Below are 26775 nucleotides of genomic sequence, written 5' to 3' on the forward strand. Positions count from 1 at the left end.
TTGAGATTTTGAAACAAAATCAGATATTTCTTGGCTTTTTTGTCGAAACTTGTGTACTTTTAATCAGCTTTTGGTTTGATGAACGTATACTAATATAGTGTTTTCTGCAGGCATCTGTGTCACTTGGCGATTAGTACTGAGTGAACATTCGTTCATGCAGTACCCTCATCCCGTAACCAAGCTGAAGGACAATCCCTCTTTTTAAGAAAGCTCCCAAATTTAACCGTAGGACATCAAAACTTTACGGATAAACAAAAGTTGAAAAAGTACATTGCATGGTGAGAGTGTACGTCCTGAACTGATTCAACACTCACATACAAGAGTCGCAACACGGATGCGGTGTGCAAGCTGGAAGTCCTTGGGAATGATTGTGGACTTCTTGGCATGAATAGCGCACAGATTAGTGTCCTCCAATAGACTAACCCAATAGGCCTCGTTGGCTTCCCGCATAACAGAGACAGGTGAGATCAGGAATCTGAGGTCGGTCTTGAAGCTTTGGGTGACTTCCATCATCAGGCGTGGGAGGGACAGTTTAAAGATGTTGATCAGAGATTCGCACGGTCGTCAGCTCGCAGGGACGCTGGTGAACCCTGGTGGTAATTGCCCTTTGTTTAGCTCACTGTCGCGAAGCTAAAAATTGATACCGTTTAACGAATTCTGGGAAACTCTTCCCATAGGAAATAAATGAATAAAAGGCCGCATAGGACCCTGAAAGGCCCATTTATAATCACATATAAATAAAGTGCGGGATGACAGGCCAAATACCTATTTATTGAACTAGATCTCATGAAAACTAGTCACTTCTTGCCCACACTCAACGAATATAAGGTTGAAATGCAGGTTGCTTGTAAAAGCTTGGGGCGGCGGAATTTCGTTTTCTCATCGTCTGTGTTCCACAACAGTTGGTTCGGAGCCTATAAATTATCCTTAAATGTATTCTTTCTACTTTGATTCATCTTTGAATTTTCAGAAAAACAGAACTGATGCATGAAAATGAGAGAAACTATATAATGTTATCGTACGATGTTGACCGGCACTGAAAAAACGAATGAGGATTTCACTCTTCCACACAAACAAGGCACTCGATGAAAAACACTACTCATACGGTTGTTGAAAATCTTCTGTAGCCAGCCCTAGTTGTTCACTTCTCAGGGCTCATCAAATAAGTCTACAGCACTGGGATGTCAGAGATTTCCGTGAACTTGACAGCAATGTGTTTCAGTGTCGAATTCGTACTAAGCATCCAGCTGGCGAATATTAGAAACGAGGAATTTAACTAGAATTCAGCTGAGTCTCTCACATTGAAGCCATATTCGTTTTCAGGTTAGCATATTTGGCAGGCTGCACCGACTTCATGGTCTCTCTATCCTGAACGTTTACGATAATGGCTTATTGTTCCTAGGTGAGCAGCAAGTGTCTGGGTAATTGGAAACACCAGATTCTGAGCCAGAGTGCTGTTGTAAACGAACTTTTGTTGATGGAAGAGAGAGTACCGATTGCATTGAGACATGTAAGTTGAAAAAGTAATCAAACGTTGCTCGGACTTGCGGGCAAATGCGTGAAATCAGGTCATCGTCACAATGTGCGGATCAAGGATGTTTTTGGTCAACAAATGCGACAGATGATGGGTTTGGACATATCTGATATGTTAACCATCAAACCAGTAGGTAGGATTTATGCCCCATCTAGCGACTCTGAATTTCATTGCACAAGAAGCATTTATTCATGTAAGGATTGAACTGCCTGGTTTGGAAGAGATGCGTTGTGAGAATTTTCCATGATAACTGATTAGATCAGTTGGCGTCCCATAAGAGACAGGCACGTTAAATTATTTTGAATCAAGCTTGTGAAATGCACAACAATTGGATTCAGTTGGTCTATTTTCTATCACCAATTACAACACACGCACACACGATAATAAAGAGTTAAATAAGGAGTTTTGTGGATACTAGATAGCTGTCGTTATACACATATTGGTGGGTTGAAGCACAAGTGAGTCTCTGTTTCCGAGTGAGAATTACGAATATATCATGCTGAGTTAATCGAACACAAGAAAACTACACATGGTATTTCAGATTTTTCGTAACACACAACGTAGCTTGCATCGTACAGAACTAACATCCACAGTGAGGGGAGCAATCATAAATAAGAACAATGCTTCTTTGTTGAATGTTGTAACTATTGCTGAATTTACAGTGTTGGGAATAAAACAGCTACCTTAGGACCACTATACGATTTCCGTCCTCTTTCTTCATAGCTGCTGTGTGCCTCTAACCAAGCATTATTTATTCAGAACACTAATTACCCCATATAGCCAGGTTAATCACTCCATTCTCTAGCAGTATTTTTAACGTAGGACGGCGTTAGAACGAAACAACCGGAAAAAAAGTCCCCCCCCTATTGACGAGTGTTTCGAAGTCTAAAGGGAACTTTTTAAGCAACAATGTGTTTGTTCGGTGTGTGAGTGGACGGTGTTCATACTTTACCCACAACAAATAAACTACTCACCTGGGGCTTGGAATAACTCTAGTAGATGCAGTGAGTGAGGTGGAACCCGGTGTAGTAATGCGCCAGAAACAAACTCACAATTAAACTGATAAGTGGCATTTTACTTCACGCTAGTCAGCACAAATCCAAAGGAATTAGGCCATTTTGGTTATGTCAGAAGGGTGTTCAGATAGAAGTGGGCAATATCTCACAGTAATCGTGGGATAAATCATCTCTCATGACTACCATAAACAGTCGAGGAGTTGTGGATCTGAACCATCATTACGTAAACTTAACGGCTAGTGTAGAAATTTCCCAAAACTGTATACGTAACGGCGTTCTGCAAAATGAGGAACTAGCATATGTGAATTTTCTATGAGGTTAATCATATTTCATTATTCAGGATCTGCCTGCAATCCGGTCTACTAAACATTGTTAGAAATCAGGTGTGCCAGTATGCTCCCAACTGAAACGCGCAAGGTCATTGTGGCCATCGGAGAGAGTAATCTGCTGTGATTATATGGTTGAATGAAATATGTAAAATTATACTCGCTGCTTAGTGTAAAAAGGAGTAACACTATCAATAAGGCGTTTTGAAAGCCCTTCGATGCTCTACCGACGGTTTCGCCCTTCTGAAGCTCACGAGATGAAGTCAACCTTGTGTGCTACTTGAATAACATGATGTGGGTAATCGAACAAAACAGACTGAGCCAAGCAGATAATCCAAGCTGAATCTCTCGTTTATGATGTTCTCAAGCTATCCATTTGGGTTCAGTTGCTCCCAACTGAAACGCGCAAGGTCATTGTGGCCATCGGAGAGAGTAATCTGCTGTGATTATATGGTTGAATGAAATATGTAAAATTATACTCGCTGCTTAGTGTAAAAAGGAGTAACACTATCAATAAGGCGTTTTGAAAGCCCTTCGATGCTCTACCGACGGTTTCGCCCTTCTGAAGCTCACGAGATGAAGTCAACCTTGTGTGCTACTTGAATAACATGATGTGGGTAATCGAACAAAACAGACTGAGCCAAGCAGATAATCCAAGCTGAATCTCTCGTTTATGATGTTCTCAAGCTATCCATTTTGGGTTCAGTTAGAACGTAATTTTGAAGTGAACTCGGCGACTGAAGCTACCTGATAAGCCCCAAGAGGGGCGAAACCCGTCGCGGGCTGTCGAAAAGTATTCGGCAACCTTACTAGTAGTGCATTACGTCCATAAACCTGTCTTTGTTTGCATGTATTCCCACATACTTAGCTTCAACTGATTGTAAGCTACAATCAAATGATGCTTCTGAGATTTGTAATTTGTAGATCTTGATCATGTAAACGTGCGAAGATGTGACAGACCAGCAATGTTATTGCATGTCAAATCTGATATGTAACTCCGATGATCGCTATCGTAATAAACCATACTGAGAACACACACGAGAAGCGTCTTTGATTGCCGATCCCTGAGTCGTATGGATTAGAAACCAGAAGGTGTGTGAAACGCCGTATCTTTATTTGAAATGAAGGTGTTCGCAGCCGACTTGTTGTTAGATGGTAAGAAGAAAGAATGGTAAGCACTTGGTGCAGTGGTTGGTTCCTTTGAAGGCCCGTTCCATTGCATGATCGAAAACTTGCTGTAAACTACCTCCTGAGTGTGACTATCCTTATGAGACCAGCGTCTGTTTGCGTGCAAAACGCCACTGTCAGCCTTCGCTTTCATCGTCTTTGTGCATGACTTTTAGATTTCAGTAGATATATCCCCAAAAGCTCACTCAGCCAATATTATGTGGTCGAATGTACTGAGCAACTTGGCTCTTCCTGAGGGTGGGTGAATCATTTTATGTAACGCGACGTTTGAACCAAATTAATACATCGAAATCGGTTCACAGAGTGTTAAATTCACCACTTTACCAAATAGAGTGTATGCTAACCCTAAGAATTATTAGGTGTTGGGATAAGTTTATGAATAGATGGATTTCGTTGTATTCTGGTTGGTTCAGTTTGGAGCACTATCCGAGTAATCAGGCACTATGAAGCTGGCATTCTGAGTTGCATCTTGCACATTCTTTCTTAAAGTTGTCGCCCCTTTCAGTTGAAGCTTGTCAATTAGAAATGTAATCCACAGTCTTACGGATTTTCCTGCTAAGCAGTCCGGTGACTGTGTAGAAAAATATGTCCGCCGCAAGTGGAAGGGGCAACGGGAAGCTGAAGAACGTTGAACGAAATCAACAGAAGTTGCAGTAGCTCAGTAGGTGATGAACCCTTTCATCGGGCTGTGCATTGTAAAGGCATTCTAATCGACAAATGCCCCATAGGCCGTGAAAGGATACATGGATCTGCCCTCGAGTAAACGGATAAACAGCTATAAACATGGTACACTAATCATGAGGTTTCTGAAAATCGGTCGATACACCGCGACCGGTTTCACCTTTTAGGGGCTCATCAGGTAGGCAAAGTCCCCAAGGATTTCGTCAACCGCATGTTTATTTACTTTATTTACAATCAGTCAGCGTACTTGAGCTGCCAGGTAGATGATCCACACGTCCCATGTGCAACAGCAGTTGTTTGCAAGGGTATTATAGCGGGTCACAAAATACTCTGTGGCTATATACACACAAAATGTTTTGTACGGTTTATCGCAGCTGCGTGCACCCCTCAAACCTTCTTGACAATGGTGCATCTGTGCGTCATTTACTCTCTACATGGGGGGTTAAGTCAACAGAAAATTCCAAGACTTACCTACCTGATAAGTCACAACAATAATGAAACCGTTTGTCGGTTGTCAGAGTTTTCAGAAACAGTTTTATTAGTTTTCCACTTATAGACAGCACCTACATGTAGTTCGATGATTTCATAGGAATTTGGCGCATAATACTACCCTTGGGATTAGTATACCCACCTGAGAGTTTGGACTTTTGAGAGCAACTTATCAAGCGCCATCAATAAAGCCCACGGTGGATATATTAGCTGGACAGCTAGATCAGAACATGGTAATTTGAGGGGATAAGTTCACAAGACGATTGTTGGTCCGGACGTGTACAAGAGCGAGCCTTAAATTGGACGCGCTCACCGGCGGAGTGCGTTGATGGCCGGCTTTGTTCGCCGGACTGTCATATCAAGACTCGTCAGAAGTTCAGTGCGCATGTGAAAAACTGCAGGTATTGTTCACTACTTTTGTTGTTGCATTCGGATCCAGCACGGTAGTTTTATTGATATTCCCGGTACGCCATCTGCTTGAGTTCTTTTACTCTCGTCATCCTTTCAGTCAGGTGAGCCTTCTTGGTTTGGAGGAAAGAGGATAAATACACGTAAATTCGACACTATGCGATGTTAGAAGGGATCATGAAGTTATCATGACTTTCGTATTTATGACGAAGGAATTCGGTGGATCGGAAGTCAGTGAACGGGAGTCTCATCTAAGTCCCAAGGACTGAAGGAGGAACTGCTTTTGAGGAGATGAATTTTGGTGCATTCATCATTCTCCTTATCCAATTGTTTCAGCGTGATGCGGCATGATATTATCAGCTCAGTATAAGACCTGTACACAGATGTCCGAAGCGAGAAAATTTACCTCTTACTCATATGTAACATGTTTTTTTTGACCTTGTCGAACCGTGCGTATCTTTTAAGCGGTACTAAGAGCTAAGGCAATTTCTTCTTGCTGCAAAATACCGTTCTTGTTTGTCCGAATGATTGCTTTTGCCAAGTTTGGATGCGGGATATAACTAGTTCCTAGCTGATTCAACAGACACTGAAGGTTGCGAGCTGCATTTTACAAATTCATCAGTCACCTGGAAACATCACAAACAAGAGATTCAGCTGGGTTCTCGGTGAGTCTCTAGCAAAGCCAAATTTGTTTGCACATGAGTGCATTTCGCTAATTTCATCCGAAACTGTTCTGTTTCGTAATAATTTTGGTTTGCTTGACTCCAATGCGTGTGAAAAGTTGACAGTTTACGCAGACAGTAAACAGTCCCTCATTCGTTTTGTATTCAGCTCATCAGTTGGACTGAGCCAAAAGTCAATACAATGCAGAAAATAAAAGACTTGAAGAAGGCCCAGTTGCAAAAAAGTCTTGAAGACATCAAAGCGAATCTAACTGACTTGAAGAAATCAAGCGATGAACTGCTCTCCTTGACCGAGCTGTCTCTGACGGAACTTCAGGACAAACTTAAACATAAAGCGGCTACTCCGCTAGATCTCTTGCACGCGTTTCAACTGAAGGGACTGAAACTTCAAGAGAAAGGCAACTCCGGTATTTGCCAGTTTATCAACGAAGCAGAAGAGCAAGCTTCCCAACTGACGGAAAACCGTCCGTCAGTTAAGTCGGAGTTGTTCGGTATTCCCATCAGCGTCAAAGAGCTGTGTAGTGTAAGCGGATACGATGTTACTTTCGGGCTATGGAAACTGTGTCAAAAACCGGCAAAAGAGGACAGCGTTGTGATCCAGGTACTCAAAGATGCTGGTGCCATTCCTTTCGTACTGACGTCCACAACTCAAGCAGCCTTTACACAGAGCGGCTTGAATCCAATCTTCGGGAACCTGTGGAATCCTCATTCAGATAAGCATGAAGCTGGCGGGAGTTCTTGCGGTGAAGCTGTGTTATTGGCCCAAAATGGTTCACCTGTAGGATTAGGGACTGATCTCGCAGGGAGTATCCGGATACCTTCTGTATTTTGTGGGCTAGCAGGTTTGAAGCCAACTTCCAAACGTATTAGTGCTATTGGTTCGCCTGAGCTAGTCCCTCAATCCACTGTTGAACTGGAAGTCTGTATCGGTCCAATTGGCAAACGTGTGGATGACCTCGCCAAATTGATGCGAACACTGCTCTCTCCAACCATGTTTGAATTAGACCCATACCTACCTGTCCTTCCATTCAATGAAGAAGTATACCTGGGGAAAGACAAACGAAACCTTGTTATTGGCTTCTATGAATCTATCGATGATTCAGATATTATTCAGACTGTTCCCTCAGTGCGTAGAGCAGTCAGGCAAGCTGTTCACAAATTATCTCAGCGTGGACATACCTTGATAAAGTTCACTCCTCCCAAACCATTTTATGCTTTTTCACTGGGTCTGAGGTCGTGTGCCGTTGATGGACTCAAAGGCCTAGCAAGCTTTTTGAACGGTGAACCCTTGAGCGAAGCTTCAAAAACAATCAAACGGATGGCCTCGATGCCCGAGGGTGTTCGTCCGTTGATTGACGCACATGTCAGAAAATCGATCGGGAAACCGGCGGCAGTTTGTGAAATGATCCGCAAGGTTGATAGTGTCGCCGAATTGATGGAGCATGTGGGACGGGTAAAAAAATATAGACAAGAGTTTGCTAAGGCTTGGAAAGGGGCCGGCAATCTTGACGCCATAATCTGCCCGGTATGGGCCTACCCTGCCATGAACCTTAGCACACCATCGCACTACATAACCCCATCGGTGATATATGTCCTTATGTATAATTTGTTGGACTATCCAGCGGGCTCGGTCCCAATGGGGCTAGTTGGTTCTGAGGATCTGGAGCAAGCGAAAAGTGATGCGGAGAAGTTCAAACAATGTGGTGATCAGTATCACGAACAGCTGATGAACATGCAATTAGACACCATCGGGTTACCATTGGGTGTTCAAGTTGTAGCCAAACCATTCCGCGAGGAACTTGTGCTACGCATTATGTCCGAGCTTGAGAATGGCCATCATTGAGGAGCGTCCATAAGTCGTTGAGAAGTCAACCAATGTGTTCATACTTTGTCTTATCCCTGTTTTCATACTTGTTTGTCTTTGTTTTATCACTCATAGAATTACTGTATATCCATCCTATCTATCTCGAGAGGCGTTCTTCACAAACGATTTGAATGAGCCGCATCAGAGCGGTAGTGCAACAGTATATTATTCTTTGGCATATTCATCTAGTATTTAGGCAATGATCGCATGTAACTCAAGTACTAAATAAAAATAGAGAAGTGAAATACAAGGTTATTCCGTCAACACCGTCGTTCTGGAACCATCTACTTGTCTGTTGAACGTTACTCAAGGTTAGGATTGCTACTTCAAAATATAATCAAATGCGGCAGGTTTACTCTGTGGATCAACAAGGACAAACATTAAAGCATTTTGCTGCCCTACAAATTGTGAGTACGGAAATGTGGGTATTAACTTTCTACTTTCCCTCTGTTGTTCGTCTTGCTGATCAAAATTGTGTTCTGATCAGCAAAGCAGGTTCACGAGGAGTGTCCAGTTAACTTGTGTCCTCTCAACCGAAATGCCCTACTTGGTTTATAGTTTACCCGGCGAGTTTGGCTGTTGTTCGGCAAGTCATGAAAAGCGTGGAGATACTGTAAAGATTACCTTGACACACCAAGCTCACTGTAATAAAGAGTGGTGAGCAGAGTCACATGCGTAATTTGAGGCAGAACAGCTTAGCACAGATTTTGATTGTTGTAGGAAAGCGTTCTCACCTCATTTTAAATGTTTCCACCTCTAGACATAACGTTTGAAGTAGTATTATCTCTCCTCAAGGACTAATCTCTCACAAGGATCTGTATCACAGAATCTCTGCCTCAAACGAGGTTTGTTTTCATAAAGTGATATTTCGGTTGAAATCACAAACTTGATACCTGTCAGTCGATCCGTATCAGAGCACTTCATCGTTCTTCTGTGATACAATAATGGCTATCATTCTGATTCTGATTCTTCGTTACTTCCATATTCCAGCACTATTGCAAGGTCTGTTGTGAGACTCGATGAAGTCAACAGTAGTAAAGCGGCTGTTTATGTCGGCCAACAACTGCCTTGAATCAAATTTCATACACGACCTACCAAGGTTTGAGGCTGGATTTCCGAAAGTTAAACCGTGAACACAATTTTACGCTGTCGTCTGAGGATGGCTTTATTGAAAGGTCGTTCAACAGTATGAACGTTGATATTTGAGCACAAGCACAACTACTGTAACGAAATTTTCTTAGTTCCACTTGACCACAAGATGCCTTCCACTCACTGCAACCCTCAACGGGAAACTGAAAGACTGATGCATTCAGCGGAATGTACTGAAACGTCGCTGCGTATTTCTATGTTCAGACGCGCAGCAGCAGCAAAGATGCAACAACAATGGATGAAAATTGTTCACTCTAGAAACTAGGTTCCTGAGACCTAGATATGTTGTCTTTTGTCAATTATATTTCATACAGACCGGCACTGATCCAGTTCAGTAGAACTAGATAGGACAGCCCTTTTCCGGTGGGAAGAGGCGAATTTATTAGGCGGTAAAGTATTATTATTCTAGCCTACTCAACTGCTCAGCTTCGTCCCGACCACAAATCCTGATCTACCTCAGCGCTGGCGATTTTAGCTCAGTTCAATTGTAAGTGAAGCTGTCGTATCTTGTGTCAGGCTTTCACGGAGAAGATTTCCTAGGGTCACAGTAACCAGATAACGGTAGATACTAGTTCAAGCGCTAGGGTCTTAGGGAAATTATGTCGGGATGAGCCCAGTATCATCATGGAAAACAAGCCGAAGACTGGTTTATGACTTGAACACAGATAGAATGGCCTAACAGTCGAGAAAAATAGCTGCACCAAACTGACTAGTGGTTCTTTGTGATGTGTTTGATTAAGCAGATTCTACAGTGCTATATTGTCCCTGACCCGTGCAGACTACAAAGTAAGCCGAAATCCCAAGTGTACCATTTGCGCAGGCCCAACCACCCCACATCTTTAATTGATGAAATGTGATGTTGTGAAATAAAAATGGAGTAGTTACCGGTATGTTTTATATATTATAAACACTGATAAGGCGCACCTTAGCTGAAAGGAACATCAACAGTCCAATCTGATTCTGCTATACAACACTAGAGAAGAAAACCCATCATAGTGTAAAATAACGGACTAATGAGTTAACTAAAGCGACGATTTCACCGCGGATTCGGCATTCTACCTGAAACTTGAGATTTTACAAAATGATTTGGCTATGAGAAGAAGATTAGGAACCACTGTATCAATGCACAACTCTCACTGGTTCCCGATCGAAGAGTTACGACTTCGAGGAGGTCGCCTTTATAGGCATACTATCTATCTAGTAATTTGGGCTAGTCTGCAGGCCGCACAGATTCACATGACACAGCCACAAAAGGGTCACATGCCCGAACCACTGGACACGACGATGAATTATGCAAGTGGTGAATTAGTTGCGTGTTTTGAGATCAGTGTCATGCATGCTGAGAGCTCACATATATGTGGAGCGGAAACTCATTTAGGGAACGTTTGGAGACAAAAGACTGTTTCGCAATAAGATGTTTTAGTCCGAAATTTCGGGCGCGGTGGATCACCTTCTTCAAGGTTTTCTGCAATCAAATGGATGCGGGCCAAGCACAGCATTATGTGGGTTCATCATGATGTCCTTTGATCGGCGTGTTCGCAGGATGAGCTGCGATCAGTAGCTGTGTGTGAGTTAGCTCCTCAAGGGTGTCACTTTGTGTGCTTTGGTTGGGAACTTGCTTGATCTGCTGTTGTGTCCGTTGAGTTGCTTCATTGTTCAGCTTCCTACTTGGTTCCCGGCACTCGTGCCTAACAGAATATTTGATTCATCTAAGCCAGATGTAATCCAGTAAATCCAAACCGTGAAAGCGCTTGAGGCAGCTAGCTTCTGGTGCTGCGTCGTACGTTCGTTTCAACGTGTAACCTAAATCCCAGTTACGTGTACTGGTGACGTCGATTCGGTTGTATGACTCGGGTGTATTGCATGCGTTGGAGCTCTTTAAAATTCAACTGGATTCCGTGGAAGCAATCTCGCATGTCGATTGTGTTGAGTGGTTTATACCTGGAGTCGTTTGCCATTCTGGTCTAAGTATTCAGCCGGACATTCAGCACAGGGAGTTTCGTAAGCGCAGTTTGTGCAGTGCCTGGGTTGGACAATGTCATCAGCTCTTACGACGTACCGTTGTGGGGTGTTATCGAACCGGAAGAACTTTCTCATATGATGATTCTGAAGTTATTCCGGTTGTCTTCGCAAACACCATCTATTCAGATTATTCGTACAATGGCCACTGGGTTTTTGTCTGCCTGTGTTGCAGTCTCAGGTACAGTTTTCACCATTTATTGGTCAATGAGACCTTTCGGATATCTATTTTAATGTAACGCTCTATTGGGTCGTCTCAGTTTATTTTCATTTATGGACACACAGCTTCTTGACGTGAGTCCCAAGGGTTGGATGAGTGCGCTTTTGAGGTAGTGCGGATGTGAGCATTAATAATCCAGGGACCTGTTGGAATGCATAAGTTTCTTGCGACTCCCCACCGGGAATTCATGATTCGCGTTATCAGGGCAACCTACAATTCAGGAAACCCATAATTCTGTGTTCACCCTCAGCACGCGCGGCCAATTTTATTCGGCTACTGTGTTTGTCCAAACAGTTTGGAATTGCTGTTTGTTGTGTGGCTTATGAAATCACTCATCAATTTCATGTTAACAATAAGTGGATCGCAGCCCAAAAGAAACGTCCAACAAGGGGGCAGCGAGGGCATGTGAGAGCCGCCGCTTACTAGCTTTTGATAAAGTTCGTGAAACACTGGTATGTCTGGCACAGTTCAAAGTGAGAGATAAGTCGAAGTGCTCTTCATCGGTACATAGTTGCTGGAAGTAGTGATAATCGCTACTCTAAAAAACGTGTCCAAAACGCGCACTCTATCCGTCAGGATTGCGTGATAGGCCACTAATCATGCTGCTTCTGACTTCGTCCAAATCACTGACTAGCCACTGTGATAATTTATTCGTACTAAGTGCATAACCACTCACAATAGTAAGCGCAATAATGCCACCAATCCTCATTGGTGATTCAAATACCTGTAAAATCAGACGCTGGCCATCGGCTGTTAGTACATTCCATCATCAACGGTAGCCATTCCCCCTGAACGTTACGCAGTTGTGCTGGGACATTTCAAGAGGAGGCGTTAAACTGTTCAGTTTTTAAAGACTAGGCGTATGTGAGATGTTTACTTTCTAATGTCTAGTGACTTGTAACTGCATAGTCCCTGTTTGCTAACAAATGACTGCAGCAAATGGCTTTCTTCCCTTCATTTGTAATGGCAAGATTACATGAAACTGAGGAGGATTCACAACCTCTACTTTTTGGCCCTCGTTGAGGAGTTGCAGGAGAATAGAATTATTTGTGGTAAATCACAATAACCCATTAAATTTTTCATCGGGTTGAAAAATCCCCAAAATATCTGGGAAACCGGGCTAGCCTGGAAGTAAGGGTGAAGTTGGACAATCTCACCGTAAATGTTTTTGAATTAAGTATTATACTCCAGAGTCTAAACCTGGTGAACACTGTGTATTATGCGACTGCTTATACCACGGTTCTGGCGATCTCACTGAATACTAGTAAACCAGTATTTCATCTACCGTTACTGGGTAGAAATCGGGAACAATCAGGTAAGACTCTTAGGTTTTCCAACATCGTTTGTCTTACTATGTGAAATCAACATAAAATTGCACTCCTAACTGATCTCATTCCACAAAACAAAGTAAATAGCTGCAAAACGATAAGCGTGAGTATCGCAGGAATACAGTTTGGGTAGGTGGACCTAATAAACGAGGCGAAAGAATCGGAAAAGGAGCATCGATCTTCTTAGTAAATCTCTATCAATCCCAAGTAGGATATGTTGGGTCCATTTACGCATTACTAATCAGTTATATGCCAAGCAGGTAAATCTCCCAGCTTCTTGGCAAGTCTGGAGAGAAATTCAGTGACCAGTGAACGTCTTCGTAGAAGGACCATCTCCCTCCCAAATAAGACGATTTCGACAGGGTTCTGTTGAAGCCAGCTGGGAGTTGCGATAACAGCCAACGTGTCTAACAAACGCGTAACTATTCTGCAAACATGTGCTTTCCGTTTGGGTAAGATTAGATCTAATGTACTTTTCTGATCAACGGGCATGTGAACCATCACGAGGAGTCCTAGACCAGCCGGAATTTCTAGCTTGCAACGACACCACCTGAGGGAACCAGTCAGAAATTAGGCATTCTGAGGGAGATTTTCGCCCAAAAAAGGCTACACTTTCGAAAAAATACTAAGCCACTGACCATTTTTTGGCCATCTCTACTACAGAAAACTAATTTGTGTGCTGTCATAAACTTTACAATAAGTTAGTTAAATACGGCCAACTTGCTCTTTCCATCTCAACTCGGACGTGAAGGACGTTAAATTTTCTATCAAGTGCCTTTCAGTTACATCAAATACCCTGGTGTAATACCCTGGATAAGTAATCGGGAAATAGTTAGATAGTTGTTGTATAGCTAATTCTATGACAAACAGACATGAAGATGACAACTGCTATTATTGCTAGGGAGGGACTCATCCATTCTATTTTCAACGGAATATGGAGGGTCGTAGCTAAAATTGGTCACTCCAGAGTCGTAGTTGGTAGATAGCAACCGTTATGCAGTGACGCTTTACTGCACCATAAGGACTATTTACTCTTTTTCTTGGGACATTTTCTCGTTGGTTTTCGCCAAAAAGCCACACACTGGCTAGTTCAACGTTGTCCGATCGACTGACGTGGATAGTAGAATATTTAGCTTCCAAAATGCCGTTCCAAAGTCATTTTGTATCAAGGTTTTCCTCGGATCTATTTAACGATAGTTTTCATCTTACCTCCTCTCACCCGCCTTTAGACATCAAGATCCAATGCCTGACTCCACTTTATAATCGGATGACAGGAGTTCAACCTAGATGTAATGGGTGGGCAAAATAAACGCACTTGTTGCGCACTCAGATAAGAGCCAAATTGACAACCTAACACTTCAGTACACAGTTGTCAAATTAGAGGGATATGTTCCTGAAATAGATTAAATTTGTGGGGTGTGGCATATGTTTGGAATTATTACTGCTACTATTATTGCAAGTTGGTATCTGCGGTAGTTAAACTGTTCAGCAAGACTCACCAAGCCTTCCAGAGCAGTGACATATCGATCCGCACTCAGACGGTGATGTCGCTTCCAAAACTGTCATACAATCAAGTTAGGCTTTGTTTGTTATCCAATAGATTTTGTGCAATATTCTGCATGCGCATGGCAAATAATAGGTCACGTGAGTGCATGTTCATCTGCTCAAGAGTGAAATCATCTGTCAGTATCGAAATGAATTTGGAAATACCTGAGGAGAATAACTGTACGCTCGTGCTAGTAATGTCGTAGTGAATTCCATGGTTGGAAAAATTTTTCATAATCACATATACAGGTCTTACAATAAACAACGAAATATGGGGCGAGTGTAGAATAAACCACAGCAAAAATTCCTCGAGAGTTGCATTATGGTTCATCCCCATAGAATAAAGTAGCTTTTATTAATATCGCAGTCTATTTTTTCGAATGCTCCGTGGGGAGCACAACAAACTGCGCGTTAGTCGGGTTACTAACTGGCTGAATCTTTCAGGTTGTTTAGGATTTGTTGTGGAGCAGATTTTAAACTTGGTTGTCCAGTGCGTACAATTACTGAAACTAACGTATTTCCCTGTTATTCAATTTTGTTCATTTGAAGACAAATGAGAAATTTCATGTTGAAACATTCACGTTTTGATCTGTGCGGTTCAAGACGTGATTTGCTGGTTTGGAGAGTTCAGTGAAAGAAAAATGGGCACGATTGGAATCTTTCAGTTATCTAAATACACGTAGAGAAATGGAAACCACGAATTGTTGAACAACCCAGCACAATCCATAGATCAGCCAAAACGGTCCCCTGATTAGATGAGTACTGAATGGGATTAAAAAAATTCGGTCGTCCAGGCTTATTTGAGTTTCATTGTCGAATAAAAAAAGCCTAGTACAAATACCCCAGTTTAAAGATGCTACCTAAATTTGGTGGTCCGACTTCAATATTATAATGGTCCTGTCGTTTACCCTTTCTGGAACCTACTTCTGCCAAATACAACATTCCAAGGAAGAACAACGGAAAATGGTCTAGTGAGGAGCAGTGAAATACGAAATTTCGCATTACAAGGCTGTCGGGGGTTGAAGGAATTCGTACTGTTTTGTGCAACCCAGTACTAAAAACGGTAACGTGTTTGCCCTGGGTGACCAGCATCTTTATGTTTACGGAATGTCCTGTTTGCATTCGAGGAAAGACGGCTTAGAAAACGTCTGCCTTAGGCATGCGCACTTTTATCGCCCAACGATTGACGGTGACCACTGATGCATTGTCCACAAAGGTCGAAGAGTTTTCTGAGATGGAGATCCCAGTTTTAGGCGAAATACAACCTGCTGCGTACTTTGATACTAGGCCTTCCACTCATTGCTTCATGCACCTTCGGACTAGGTCATCCCCGAATGTCTCTAGGTTAGACCATGACGCCAAAGGTTAGGGATGAATACTAAAATTAAGATACTGTCTCCAGCCCCATCAGTCTCTCCATAAATGATGCCAAATGTAGATGAAATAAAGACCTTTCTAAAACTTGGAACCCGGAGTACGAAGAGTCTTCCGGATTAAAATAGCAAGGACAGGCCTGGAAGACGAATCACTATTTTTAAAAGGAACTCGAAAGCGGCAGAATAGCGCTCGCTTCATTGAGCGAGACCGGACTGGTGTTACCTTGATCTCACGATTCCCATGGATTGTAGCGAAAATCCGTCGTCTTCAGTAACTCAATTTCACAAAAGCAGAAATCGGCCGACCATATCGGTCTTTAAATCGAATCACGCTGATTTAGAAATGTGAACAGAAATTGAAATGGGCCTATATTTTAAGTCTTCAGTGGTATTAGTCAGTTGAAAAGCTGTACGAATGCATAAGAATAGACTTGATTGAGGTCCGGTAAACCCACAAGTTAAGCACAAGGCGTCAACCTATCGACAGCAAACTGCGATAGGCCGAAGCTTGTGCCATTTGGAATGCATCATACAGAAATAGTGAGTGTTTTAACGATAGAAATGCGACTGCACGAGCCTAAGAAAAACCGTTGTTATGTGTCACCATGGTACTCACTGCCCCACCAGCTAAAACTAACTCCTTTGATGCTAGGTAAGTGTGTTCGATTTCCCAATTGCTACTTTACAGTATTATTAACCTGATGAAAGTTGAGCACCGCTAATTTATGTATAGCCACCTGGACGGAATTTCAGCGGATGGCTTCTGCTGCAGTACGCTGAAGCTGACGATTGATGCTAAAGCGATTACTGATACCGGTGCTTAAAGGTACGCCACCAAATCTAGACTGACTGGAATCCCGAAAAACAGGCTTCTGCACGTTTTCCCTCTAATCCTATGCGGTGGTTCTGAATCGGCACCAATTGCTTGCATACAGCACCACGGTTGGTTCCGCGCAATCAACTGTCTCTGTCAAACTGTGTGAAGGCGTTCAATGGTTTGATTATCGTTGATCGGCGAATCCGGTTCGGGTGCTATCTACGAAGTGCGAGTTTTCGACACATTAAGTTAGTAAAACGGACCTCTAAGTTCATAGGTGCGTTTGAAGCCCGCATTGTTCTCAAGAAAGGGGGTATAACTGTTATATGCTCAAGTGAGCACTCCCTTTAAGCCCAGTCGAGGCACGAAAGTCCTAGTTTGGGCAGTATTTTAGTGAGCACAATCATACCCACCGGATATGCTTTGTTGTACGGAATCTGTTTCAAGATTGCAAGATCGTCCGTTTTCGATGACTGTTGGTATCCTTCTCTGTCGACGCGTATTTAAGCTGGGAAACACGAAATTCGTTATTTACTCATGAGTAACCCCTCTTGAACATAAGTAGCCACTTCGTTCCCGTCCATCTTTTTATGTCTTACAAACATTATCGTACTTGGCGATTACCATGATTATTCTCCCGCACTCAGTTTATGTCCCAGAATGACTCGAACCAGGATAGTAGAATTTAGTGTGGTCCTCATCAGGCGCCCCTTAAGCTGTCGCATTGCTTGCAGTTGTCCTCACAGTATCGGAAACCGCGCAAGTTGTTTAAGTCAGAATTGACCTCGATAAGTAGACACATGGATATGCAACTCCGACTCGGTATGGCACTAATGGGTTATCCAACGTGTATTTCAAATTATTTTGTTTTTGAAGAGTCCCCAGTGACGTCTACGTTTTAGATGCCTTGGTCGGACAAAAAGTGGTATTTTTGACGTTCTTGCTTCTCTACTTGTCCTTCGGAGTAGCTGCATTTAAGAAATTGGTTTTACATATAAAGGTTTTGCGTATAAGAAGTCAAGGGTTCACGTTTTAGTCCTAATCAAACGAGGCATGCTTTACCAACAGTTCAGCCTCTAAAAAACTGCAGCAGCCGATAATCAGAAAGCGTAATTAGCTTGACCACCAGCTTACACATACCACTGATTTGCTTTTCTACTGATTCGCGCTGTTGCTAAAATCTTTACCACCCAGCACCCTATTCCCATCATATCGCAACACACCAATCTAGAGTTAGCTTCTACGTCAGTCTGTCTGATCACCACTTTTTGGGTAATTTTCCTAACAGCTTGAGTAGAGGTTCCATTGATGTTGCGAGTCCACTTCATAGATCAGGGAATAAAACATGGGGCTTCAAATGAAACGGCCTAATGAACAGAGTTAGTTCATTATCATCTCGAGTGTTGTTTCGTTTGAATGTATTTTGTGAGACTGGAAGGGCTTACCAAAGAATCACGTCGCAAAATTTTGATGGATTCATACGCCACTCCCCGTATGTTTAGGAGTGCTCCAACGGACGCACCTTGCCCCTATGTATTTTCACTCTATAGTGTTAGTAACTCTGAATTTCGCTTTTGATATGTGTAATTTTGTGTTCATCGATTAAGTTAATCGGTGCACTGACAAAATCCGTACTTTGACAGTAGTCAGCTGTACTCGCTGGTTATGTGATGGTATCAAGAACAACCACGTAAACCACAATAACTGTTATCGACGGCTATATATTTGTAATGCACTACTCACACGGTTGCTGAAAATCCGCCGACAGTCCACGACCGGTTTTATCCTTTTGGGGCTCATCAGGTAGGCGCAGTCACCGGATTTCCGTCAACCTTATGTTCTACTTGAAATCAAATTGCACGAAATTAGCGAATACACACTCATTTACAAACTGATTTCGTGCAATTTGTTTCAAGTAGGACATAAGGTTGACGGGAACCCGGGGACTGCGCCTACCTATTGAGCCCCAAAAAGGGCAAAACCGGTCGTGGGCTGTCGACGGATTTCCAGCAATCTTATGAATAGTGCATTACAAATATATACATGTATCGCGATATCTCGAATACCGTAGCGACTGAAACATTAGGCAGCCTGGTGCAGCACATTCAGTTGCCTGGAAACATCACAAACGGGAGATTCAGCTGGGTCCCAGGTGAGTCCCTAGCAAAACCAAACTTGTTTGCAAATGAGTCTATGCTAGCTAGTTATCGACAGTTATTTTGGCCCGCATACGATTAAAGGTGTTTGTGTAACTCAGTGGATCCATTATTCGAATGGGTTGGTTCCTAAAATCTTTGAATCATTGCCCCTCTAATTTCCAGCACTGCCGTTACACTAACTTCAATCATGGCGTTGCGACGCTACACTGTCTGTCTGCCCAAACACAATAAATTATTTAGTGAACAGGGCGTCGTGATATACCGTCCTAGCTAAAAGTGATTCGCTAATGGCAGTTTCATTTGCTTTTTTATCGCTGAATCCGTACGACCGCTGAAGAGATTATCGTCATATCGACTGTCATTCGGCTGAGACAAAAGGTGCACTGGGTTGTGTGAGCAAGTAAGGCATAGTAACGCCTGATGAGCTATCCTTGGATAACCGACTGGTGAAGAATGAGTGAAGGTGAAAGAAGTCTAGCAAACTGACAGTATAAATAATAATTGTTCAGCTGTAACATCCTTCCGGTGCCTAGCTGCCATGTAATCCGAAGGTTGAACGAGAGCTTGGGTACTACCAAGTCGCCCAAGCCTAGACAGCGGCAAACGAGAGTCAGAGGTCGGGTTCGAACCACATACCACCCGGTCAGTAGATTCATGCTCTAACCACTTGAGTCCTCTCGCAAACTGGCAGCGGTAAAACATGTCACAAAATTGCCCGTTTGAATGTTGTTTGTCGTGCTCCGCTCCTTTCGTTTTCTGGTAGCAGTGTAAGGATAATGTTGAAAACAGCCGCACATAACCAATATCCTCAATAAAAAACTCAGAATGATGATCACTTCTGCATACACTCCCTAGGGGAACCGTTTTCTCCTCCTCCCCTAGGATATTTCCTTGGGAAGCGGGACTGCTCCATTAGAATACAACAGTGCTAGGACCGGCTACACACTGAGATAAAGCAAAATGTTAAACCTCAAGTCCCGAACTTTGCCGAACATATGGTATTCTAGTGGGATTACACACAAAAGGAACGGGTCCGTGCAGAGGTACAATATTAGGACGGTTGTGATCATCAAGACGGGCATGAGTTCACTGCATAACCTTTCATGATCATGACATAGTTCCTCAATATTCATTCACTCTCTAATATCAACATCACCCGCTGTTTACCGAATCGGCAAAGTGATGCCTCGGAGAAAACCTATACGCTGACAATGAACCCTGCTATCCCGTTGGATATCCAAGATGTGTCGCACAAAACCAGCTCATATCTAACATTTTCTACATTCTTCCACTATGCCGCAGTCTTCTGTGGGTGTGCCCCAATTTTAGCGATGTTTTGAAAAAACGAAACATGTCCGAGCATGCAACTATTTGACAATGTGAATCAGTTCTACGGAAGCTGAGCAGCATCATCACTCTCTGCATTATTACGGTTTTTGCTACAATCATGGGGTGGGTAGCTACCTCAGATTTATTTTCACTTTCGGCTCTTATTTGATTCTAGCTGGTTAGCACAAAAGTTACTTTTTTGGTCCAGCGGACGGGAGCCGACGAGAAGCACGCAAACACAACTTGCCGGTGCGCTATGAATATGCAAACTAACGTATGGTGGTCAAGCGCCAGTCAATGGTTTGAACTCCGCACGTCTGATATGCGAGGAGAGCATGTTACCACTACCACACTAGCGCACACTAGACTCACCGGAATTTTAATGTCTTAACAAGTGGACATGTTCGCGCTTGGCTGGTGTGAGTTGAACTCGAACTACAACCCAGTAACATGCCTTGGTTGTATAGATCGACTGGATCTCCAGTCAGAGTTTTCCAGTCAAGACGCTTGAAACCTTCTGGACACATTTTGTTTTAGGTTGCTGGTTGCTGATACCAGAATGTTTGCGCCAGGATAGAAGGACGATTGTGCAAACGAGGGTCATGTGAGTAGTATGTATTCTACAAAATCCCATAAACACCAACACTTGGTAATGATAATGCTGACAATTATAATAAGGACGATGATGGCAATCATGATGATGACGTTGATTATTATATTTTGAAACGAAGAAATCGACATTATTTGTATGAAAAAGTGTAACAATGTTGGTAGCATGGATTACTCGATGATTACTCGATGAATAATGGGTAGTGCTACATCCCGTCTGCGCTCAGCTGCGCACAACTGAATACCTTGTACCTGGTGTAAAACCTTGGGAATAAGACCAGAGAGTGAGCAGCAGCGATCAGCATGCCCAACTGGTGGCCCGTAACTGCTTATTAAAGTTGGTACAACAGGACAGCTTAGCCCCAAATGCTTGCAAAGGAGCGTCTGATGGCCCGCGTCACTCAGGAGATGAATTCTAGGCAAACAGACCGCTAGCTGATGCTGCCATCGTTAAGCTAGCTTTTCTCACCCGTCGTCACAAGCAGTCACCTGTTGAATCTTGATGATCTGTACCGTTTACTCTCTTGTTACCTTATTCCTCTAACCAGCTTCGCTGAAGTGGTTAAGGTACATCTTCGTTCACTAGATCACGCGACTCGTTTGTTTCACAAAAACACGAGTCACGCCACAGAATCCTATCTCTCTCTCAACCTTGACTGAAAACAAGTCAGCTCCTGTCATGAATGCGTCGGAACGATACTAGGTGATTTCACACGCTCCAAACCTTCTTACATATAGGAAGGCAGAACACAGTCACCACACGCCAACTGACTCAGCGCAGAGCGAATACAACACAGTCCACGGACATGCTAGGAAGAAGGTGTAGCGGCCGAAAGCTGTATAGGAAACACTGCACCGGCGTGCAGACAAATGCGGTTGAAATGGCACTGTTCGAAATAGGCTTACTAAAAGCAGTAGTTTTTTTCGTCTATCGGAGAATTCTAACATCTAAGCAACTGGTTCATTCAAAATCCTCCCAAAGACGCTTCGTATGGGTGGCAGTGGGTCTTACGAACTGAGCAAAGCCGTTCATTGCATCGCAGAAAACGTCCCCAACGGACTTGCTGTCGAGTAGCTTCCGACTTATATGTCCTGTCATCCTTGTTTCCAATAAAGCGAAACGGCGAAAACGAGTGTAAAGCGTTATAATCTGACTGGTTCTCTGTATACGAAGTTCGACCAAACCCGGTTTTTATACCAAAACTTGGACGATTTCCGACTGATTTGGCGCATAAAATCACTTCCGAATTCCAAAAAAATGACGGCGTCTCTGTTCCTCCACTATCAACAATTTTCCTGCTGTCTCGCTTATCACATATGATTGATTAAGGTGACAAACAAAAAGCAAGACATACTAGGAGCCTTACTGCTATCATATACCCTTGTTACCTGTCGGAGTTGGCCAGTTATTCACTTCACACAATGCTATGGCGCTCTCTGGAAACGATGCAGTCTCAGATTTGCCTCATGCAGCAGTGACCAACAAGCGAGCTTCGACCATCAGCACAATGCCTATCCACTGAGATGTCCGCACCAATGTGTGCGATACTTGGTAACATGGCATTCGAATCGACCATCCTGATAGCATCTCGACAGGTATCGGTTATAGAAAATAGTCGGCCTAAAATGGTAGCACTAGAGAACTGGACAGTACCCTTGTTCTAGCGAGAAGGTAACTCCATCTGATATAAGATGGCAAAGTCAACCGCTCAGGACTATCAACTTCATTCTATTTGGGCTGAAAGAGGTCCAAACCGAATTCTCTGACGGCATGGCAACATAAGTGACAGCCGGCTACATACGCCATCCTTTGAATCTTTTGGTTACGTTGGGTGATCGCAGGTCCGCTGTTAAGGCACCAGTGTCCATCCTACGTAAATGTCTGTAACATCGTGCAGAATTCCAGCCCATTTACTTTACTTTCGTGTTATGTTTGATTTTGTCCACTGTCACTAGGGTCCTACGTAAATGTCTGTAACATCGTGCAGAATTCCAGCCCATTTACTTTACTTTCGTGTTATGTTTGATTTTGTCCACTACGAGTCACTAGGGACTTGTTGAAACTCATTATTCTACTCAGAACTTGCTACTTGCCAACAAAGGATCGAGTTCAGTTTCAGAAGTGAGATGCCGTTGAGTTTCGTCTCGCCTCCAGTGTGAAACAATGGTGTCTTTTATCGCCGGTGTTATCGATCTTTGTGATTTCCTGGTTGATGCGCTGGACACTGGAGAGGTATTATGTAGTCTCACTGAGCTCGAACATACGCCATTGATATAGTCTCAATCGGCGAAAATACAGACGAGCAACAAGTCGTTCATGGTTTAGTCACTTTCCATGCACGGCTGGTTGGACTGACGATCACTTTCAGTAAGTCGAAATTCTCCCTTACGCAAGCAACTTTTAGAGGATAAATCTTCACTCTGGCGAAATTGAAAGTATCGCAACAGTGTAGTAGGATAAGGTCTTTTGCAAATCTTGAAGGCCTTGTGGATGAGAAATGAAGTTAACCTGCGTACTTGGACCTGGGTATTCAAAGCGGCAATCTGTACAGTCCTCTTCGCGTACAAGACATCAGCAAACTCCGGGTTCTTTTATCACTGATACTCAAGGTGCAACTGGGGATAAATTTGATAGACACACTATCCACCTAAATAGTTAAAGAAGGCTTCTTCAGTAGCCCATCTCTCGGGAAACTAATGCAGCAGTAACGCCCTCAATAGTTCGGTCACGTTGCCCTAAATTCTGAAAGCTGGTTTTACGAACGTGCACCGGCTACTTTGTCATGTGCTGATCTGCCATTTTGGAAGGTAGTTGAAGAAGGGGATTCTTCGCTCGCTGTTCGTGGGCAGTGACTTTACGGGACATCTGGAAGGCCCACCAATCCTGTCGTATGAACCAACTACCGCTAAGTAAAGCAAGAAAGGTGCAGCTGAGTTAAATAACCAATGAGACAGTTGTGCGTTTTGAGCGAACGCACGGCCTAGAGCACATCAGTTGCCTACAAGTAGTCGTCAACACGATCGTTGTATGCTCGTTAGTTGTTTCGCTCATTTCTACGAATTCAATTTCCCGCCGCAATAACCTTTGAGCACACTATTAAGGTTAAACCGGACCAGGAGGGTAGGTGTAGGTGACAAACATGCAAGTCAGATAACCGATTCTGATCAACACCTGCGAACACTAATGACGACAAGGTACATGAGTTCTGTCCCAAAAAGGTTAAAAAAATGGTGTCCAAAAATTAGTCGTTACTTTATGGTAAAATTAGTGAAGGAAGTCTGACTTGGCATCCCTCCGCCAATTACAGATTCTTCGAATCCACTAGTTTAACATTAACTGGTGTACTGGCCGCCTCTGGGCTAAATTGCGAACAAGTTTGACCAAAAATAACGGATTGAGTAGTTGGGGAAGTTAAGTAAAGTCAAAAGAAATGACTGCGCTGCAACAGACGTTCAATACACCTGGTGAACTCCACTAATGGCCAACTCCCGTGGAGACACTTCGAGAACCGGAAACATCTAGTCATAAACTGATAGACCCTTTTGAACGTCAAAAGCTTAGTTTACTAATCCGTACAATCCTGAAAGTCCTATGAATCCCAATACATGTGTGGACTTCATGCACTACTCATAAGATTGCTGGAAATTCTTCCCATTGGTTGAAGGAAAATCGGTCGCAAGTGAACGGTTATGAAGACTTATCCGGTCGGGTCATCGGTTTAGCGCCCTGGTTTATCTTCTGATGTGTAATTGAATCACGTTAATTTCGTTGGGAGCATCAAGGTTAAAGATATTTCCCATACGGCTTCGCACGGCACCCAGACGGACGTATGCAACTGATTTGAAGTCATTCTTGATGGCCATTCACCGTTCATTGTGATCGGTCAGACCGATGCTCTCACTCGTTTGAGTCACAATTGGAACGTTCACGGAGAATCCAACGTGCTTCCTCTTTTCTGTTCGGCAAGGAGGATACAGAACTCGAGGGCATTCGCGTCGTCCCTGCTTGAGAGACTATGTTCTTTTTCGCTGAGTCAGAATAGGACGACGAGATGGAGCCGAGGGATGATGTACTTGGGGACTGTGCCTTGCGCTTCCTTGCAGCATCCGGTCTAGAATACGATGACGACGAGTCATGGTGGGCTTTCGCGCCTCTGGATAAGGTGGTGTGCTCAGAAGAACGGACCTTAGAGGGAGAGATGGATGTTTTGCCCGTATCTCCTGTGGCACAGCACCTTCGGGCTGCAGCATCAGAGGGGCAGTGGAAGAAACATTTGCAGAAGATGGTGATTTAGAAGGCGAACCAGCGATCTCTCGTTTGTACAGGTTCTCCTCAAGCTATGGCTACTGACAGCTTGGAATCCGAAGGAATAGTTTTGTGGGGACTGTGATCCCAGTTTAGTGGGGTCAGAAGATGCTCCAAACCTTTAGTCGTTCCAACGTGATTTGTGACCGTCCTTTAACTACCTCCTTATAAGTGTCTTTGTGAGTATGCTATTAGCTGTTGAGTCAACTGGGGTCCTAAGAACTCTCACTGAAATCACAATGATCTTGTTGAATCAGACGCAGATTTCCAACGACGCTTTATTGAAGAGAACCACCAGGAATACGTTTGGAATTTCAGTTAGGATGTTTGTAGTAGGTTTTTGTATGTAAGTATCACGAAAACGCTTGTATTATTTCTCAAATGTATTACTTTGAAATGAGATGAGAGCGTAGGTTGCAGGACACTTTTGAAATGATGACTGATGGTGATTCCTGTTAAACATGGAGTTTGTTTACATGTTGGTTTTTTAGAAATCATCACCATGGATGCTTAAAATGCAGCCAATTTACGGTATTTGGTTACCGGAGTTTCGAGTGCCTCCAACCTCAAACCGGACAAGCGTACCCGTGGAGCGCATTCATCGTCCACTTGGCAATGATGGTTTTGGAGCTTAGCGACAGAAGCTCTCCAAAGTCCATCAAGTTACACACATTTCTGAAACCAGTAAGTGATATTGCTGATTGTTAAGCTCAGCATTTCTTTAATCGGTCGGACTGAATCTCTGATTCAATGTTTCAACATCATGAACGGCCAGTTCTTCCAACTTAGCTGAAAACCGTCTTAGTTCATAACAGACTGCTTTACATCACGTACCTCCCACTTCGGGATCGAATAAGGGGAACTGCGCCTACTAGATTAGTCCTAAATAGGAGAAAACGTGTAGTGGCCGCTGATAAGCTTTCGTCAATCGATCGACACAACCGAAATATGTTACTGGGTTGTCGTTCGGGCGTTCTGCTCACATCACTCAAGCGTGAACATGTTCACCTGTTCAAGCGTAAAAACTCGAATAAAGCCAGCATGCGCTGGTCTGGTGGCGATAACACGCTCGCCTCGCATGTCAGAAGTCTGGGCTCAAATCCCGGTAGGGCCATTGGATATGCGCTGCTGATGAGCTCTGTTAGGAGTGGAAGTCGAGTCCAGTGCTCGCCCTTTTGGTGTGGACTCAGCAGGGCGATTGCACAAGGACAGGGGGACGATTCTTCAATCGAGAGTCATGTGAGTATGTGTTCTACAAAATCCCGCAATCACCACCATCTGAAATAAATAATACGTCTCGTTCATTTTTCGCTATCATCTACGCGGACATCCAGACAGATATTTTAGCGCTGTCCACTCCTATCTTGTTTGCCCGTGTGGTTACTGGTCAAAGTTTCATGTGAAAGCGCAAAGCACACACAGTAAGAGACCGTTCGTTACAGATGAGCGCCACTGACCCAAAAACTGTGGTTTATTGACTTGTCATTTCGCAGGTACGGAATGCCATGAAACTTGTGTTCATATCTACCAATCACAAAGTAGGTTCGTGGGCGGAGATGGCGATTGGCCGGTAATATGCAGACAAAATCACGGCGGCGTCCGCCTGTTCAGTTGTCGCACGCTGTGTAAGCCTAATCGGTGAGTCTAATTGGTTCCGTTGGATCTCTTCACGACTTGTATCTGTGACTGCATAGAAGCTCTGCTTCTAAACTTAACTTTATGGAATCTT

General features: G+C 43.4%; 2 protein-coding genes across 2 annotated transcripts; both read left to right on the plus strand.

The window, feature by feature from the left end:
* Positions 1-1967: 1967 nt before the first annotated feature.
* T265_08817 (hypothetical protein) lies at positions 1968-8168 on the plus strand (the record flags this gene model as incomplete). Its single annotated transcript, XM_009174729.1, has 2 exons — positions 1968-1992; positions 6507-8168. The coding sequence occupies one exon, from the start codon at positions 6507-6509 to the stop codon at positions 8166-8168; it is 1662 nt and encodes a 553-aa protein (XP_009172993.1).
* A 362-nt stretch (positions 8169-8530) lies between these two features.
* On the plus strand, positions 8531-25681 carry T265_08818 (hypothetical protein; the record flags this gene model as incomplete). Its single annotated transcript, XM_009174730.1, has 3 exons — positions 8531-8596; positions 24784-25026; positions 25538-25681. 3 exons carry the CDS (start codon positions 8531-8533, stop codon positions 25679-25681), a joined length of 453 nt encoding a protein of 150 aa, XP_009172994.1.
* Positions 25682-26775: the final 1094 nt, after the last annotated feature.

This window comes from Opisthorchis viverrini, assembly GCF_000715545.1.
Source record: "Opisthorchis viverrini unplaced genomic scaffold opera_v5_236, whole genome shotgun sequence".
Taxonomy (NCBI): Eukaryota; Metazoa; Platyhelminthes; class Trematoda; order Opisthorchiida; family Opisthorchiidae; genus Opisthorchis; species Opisthorchis viverrini.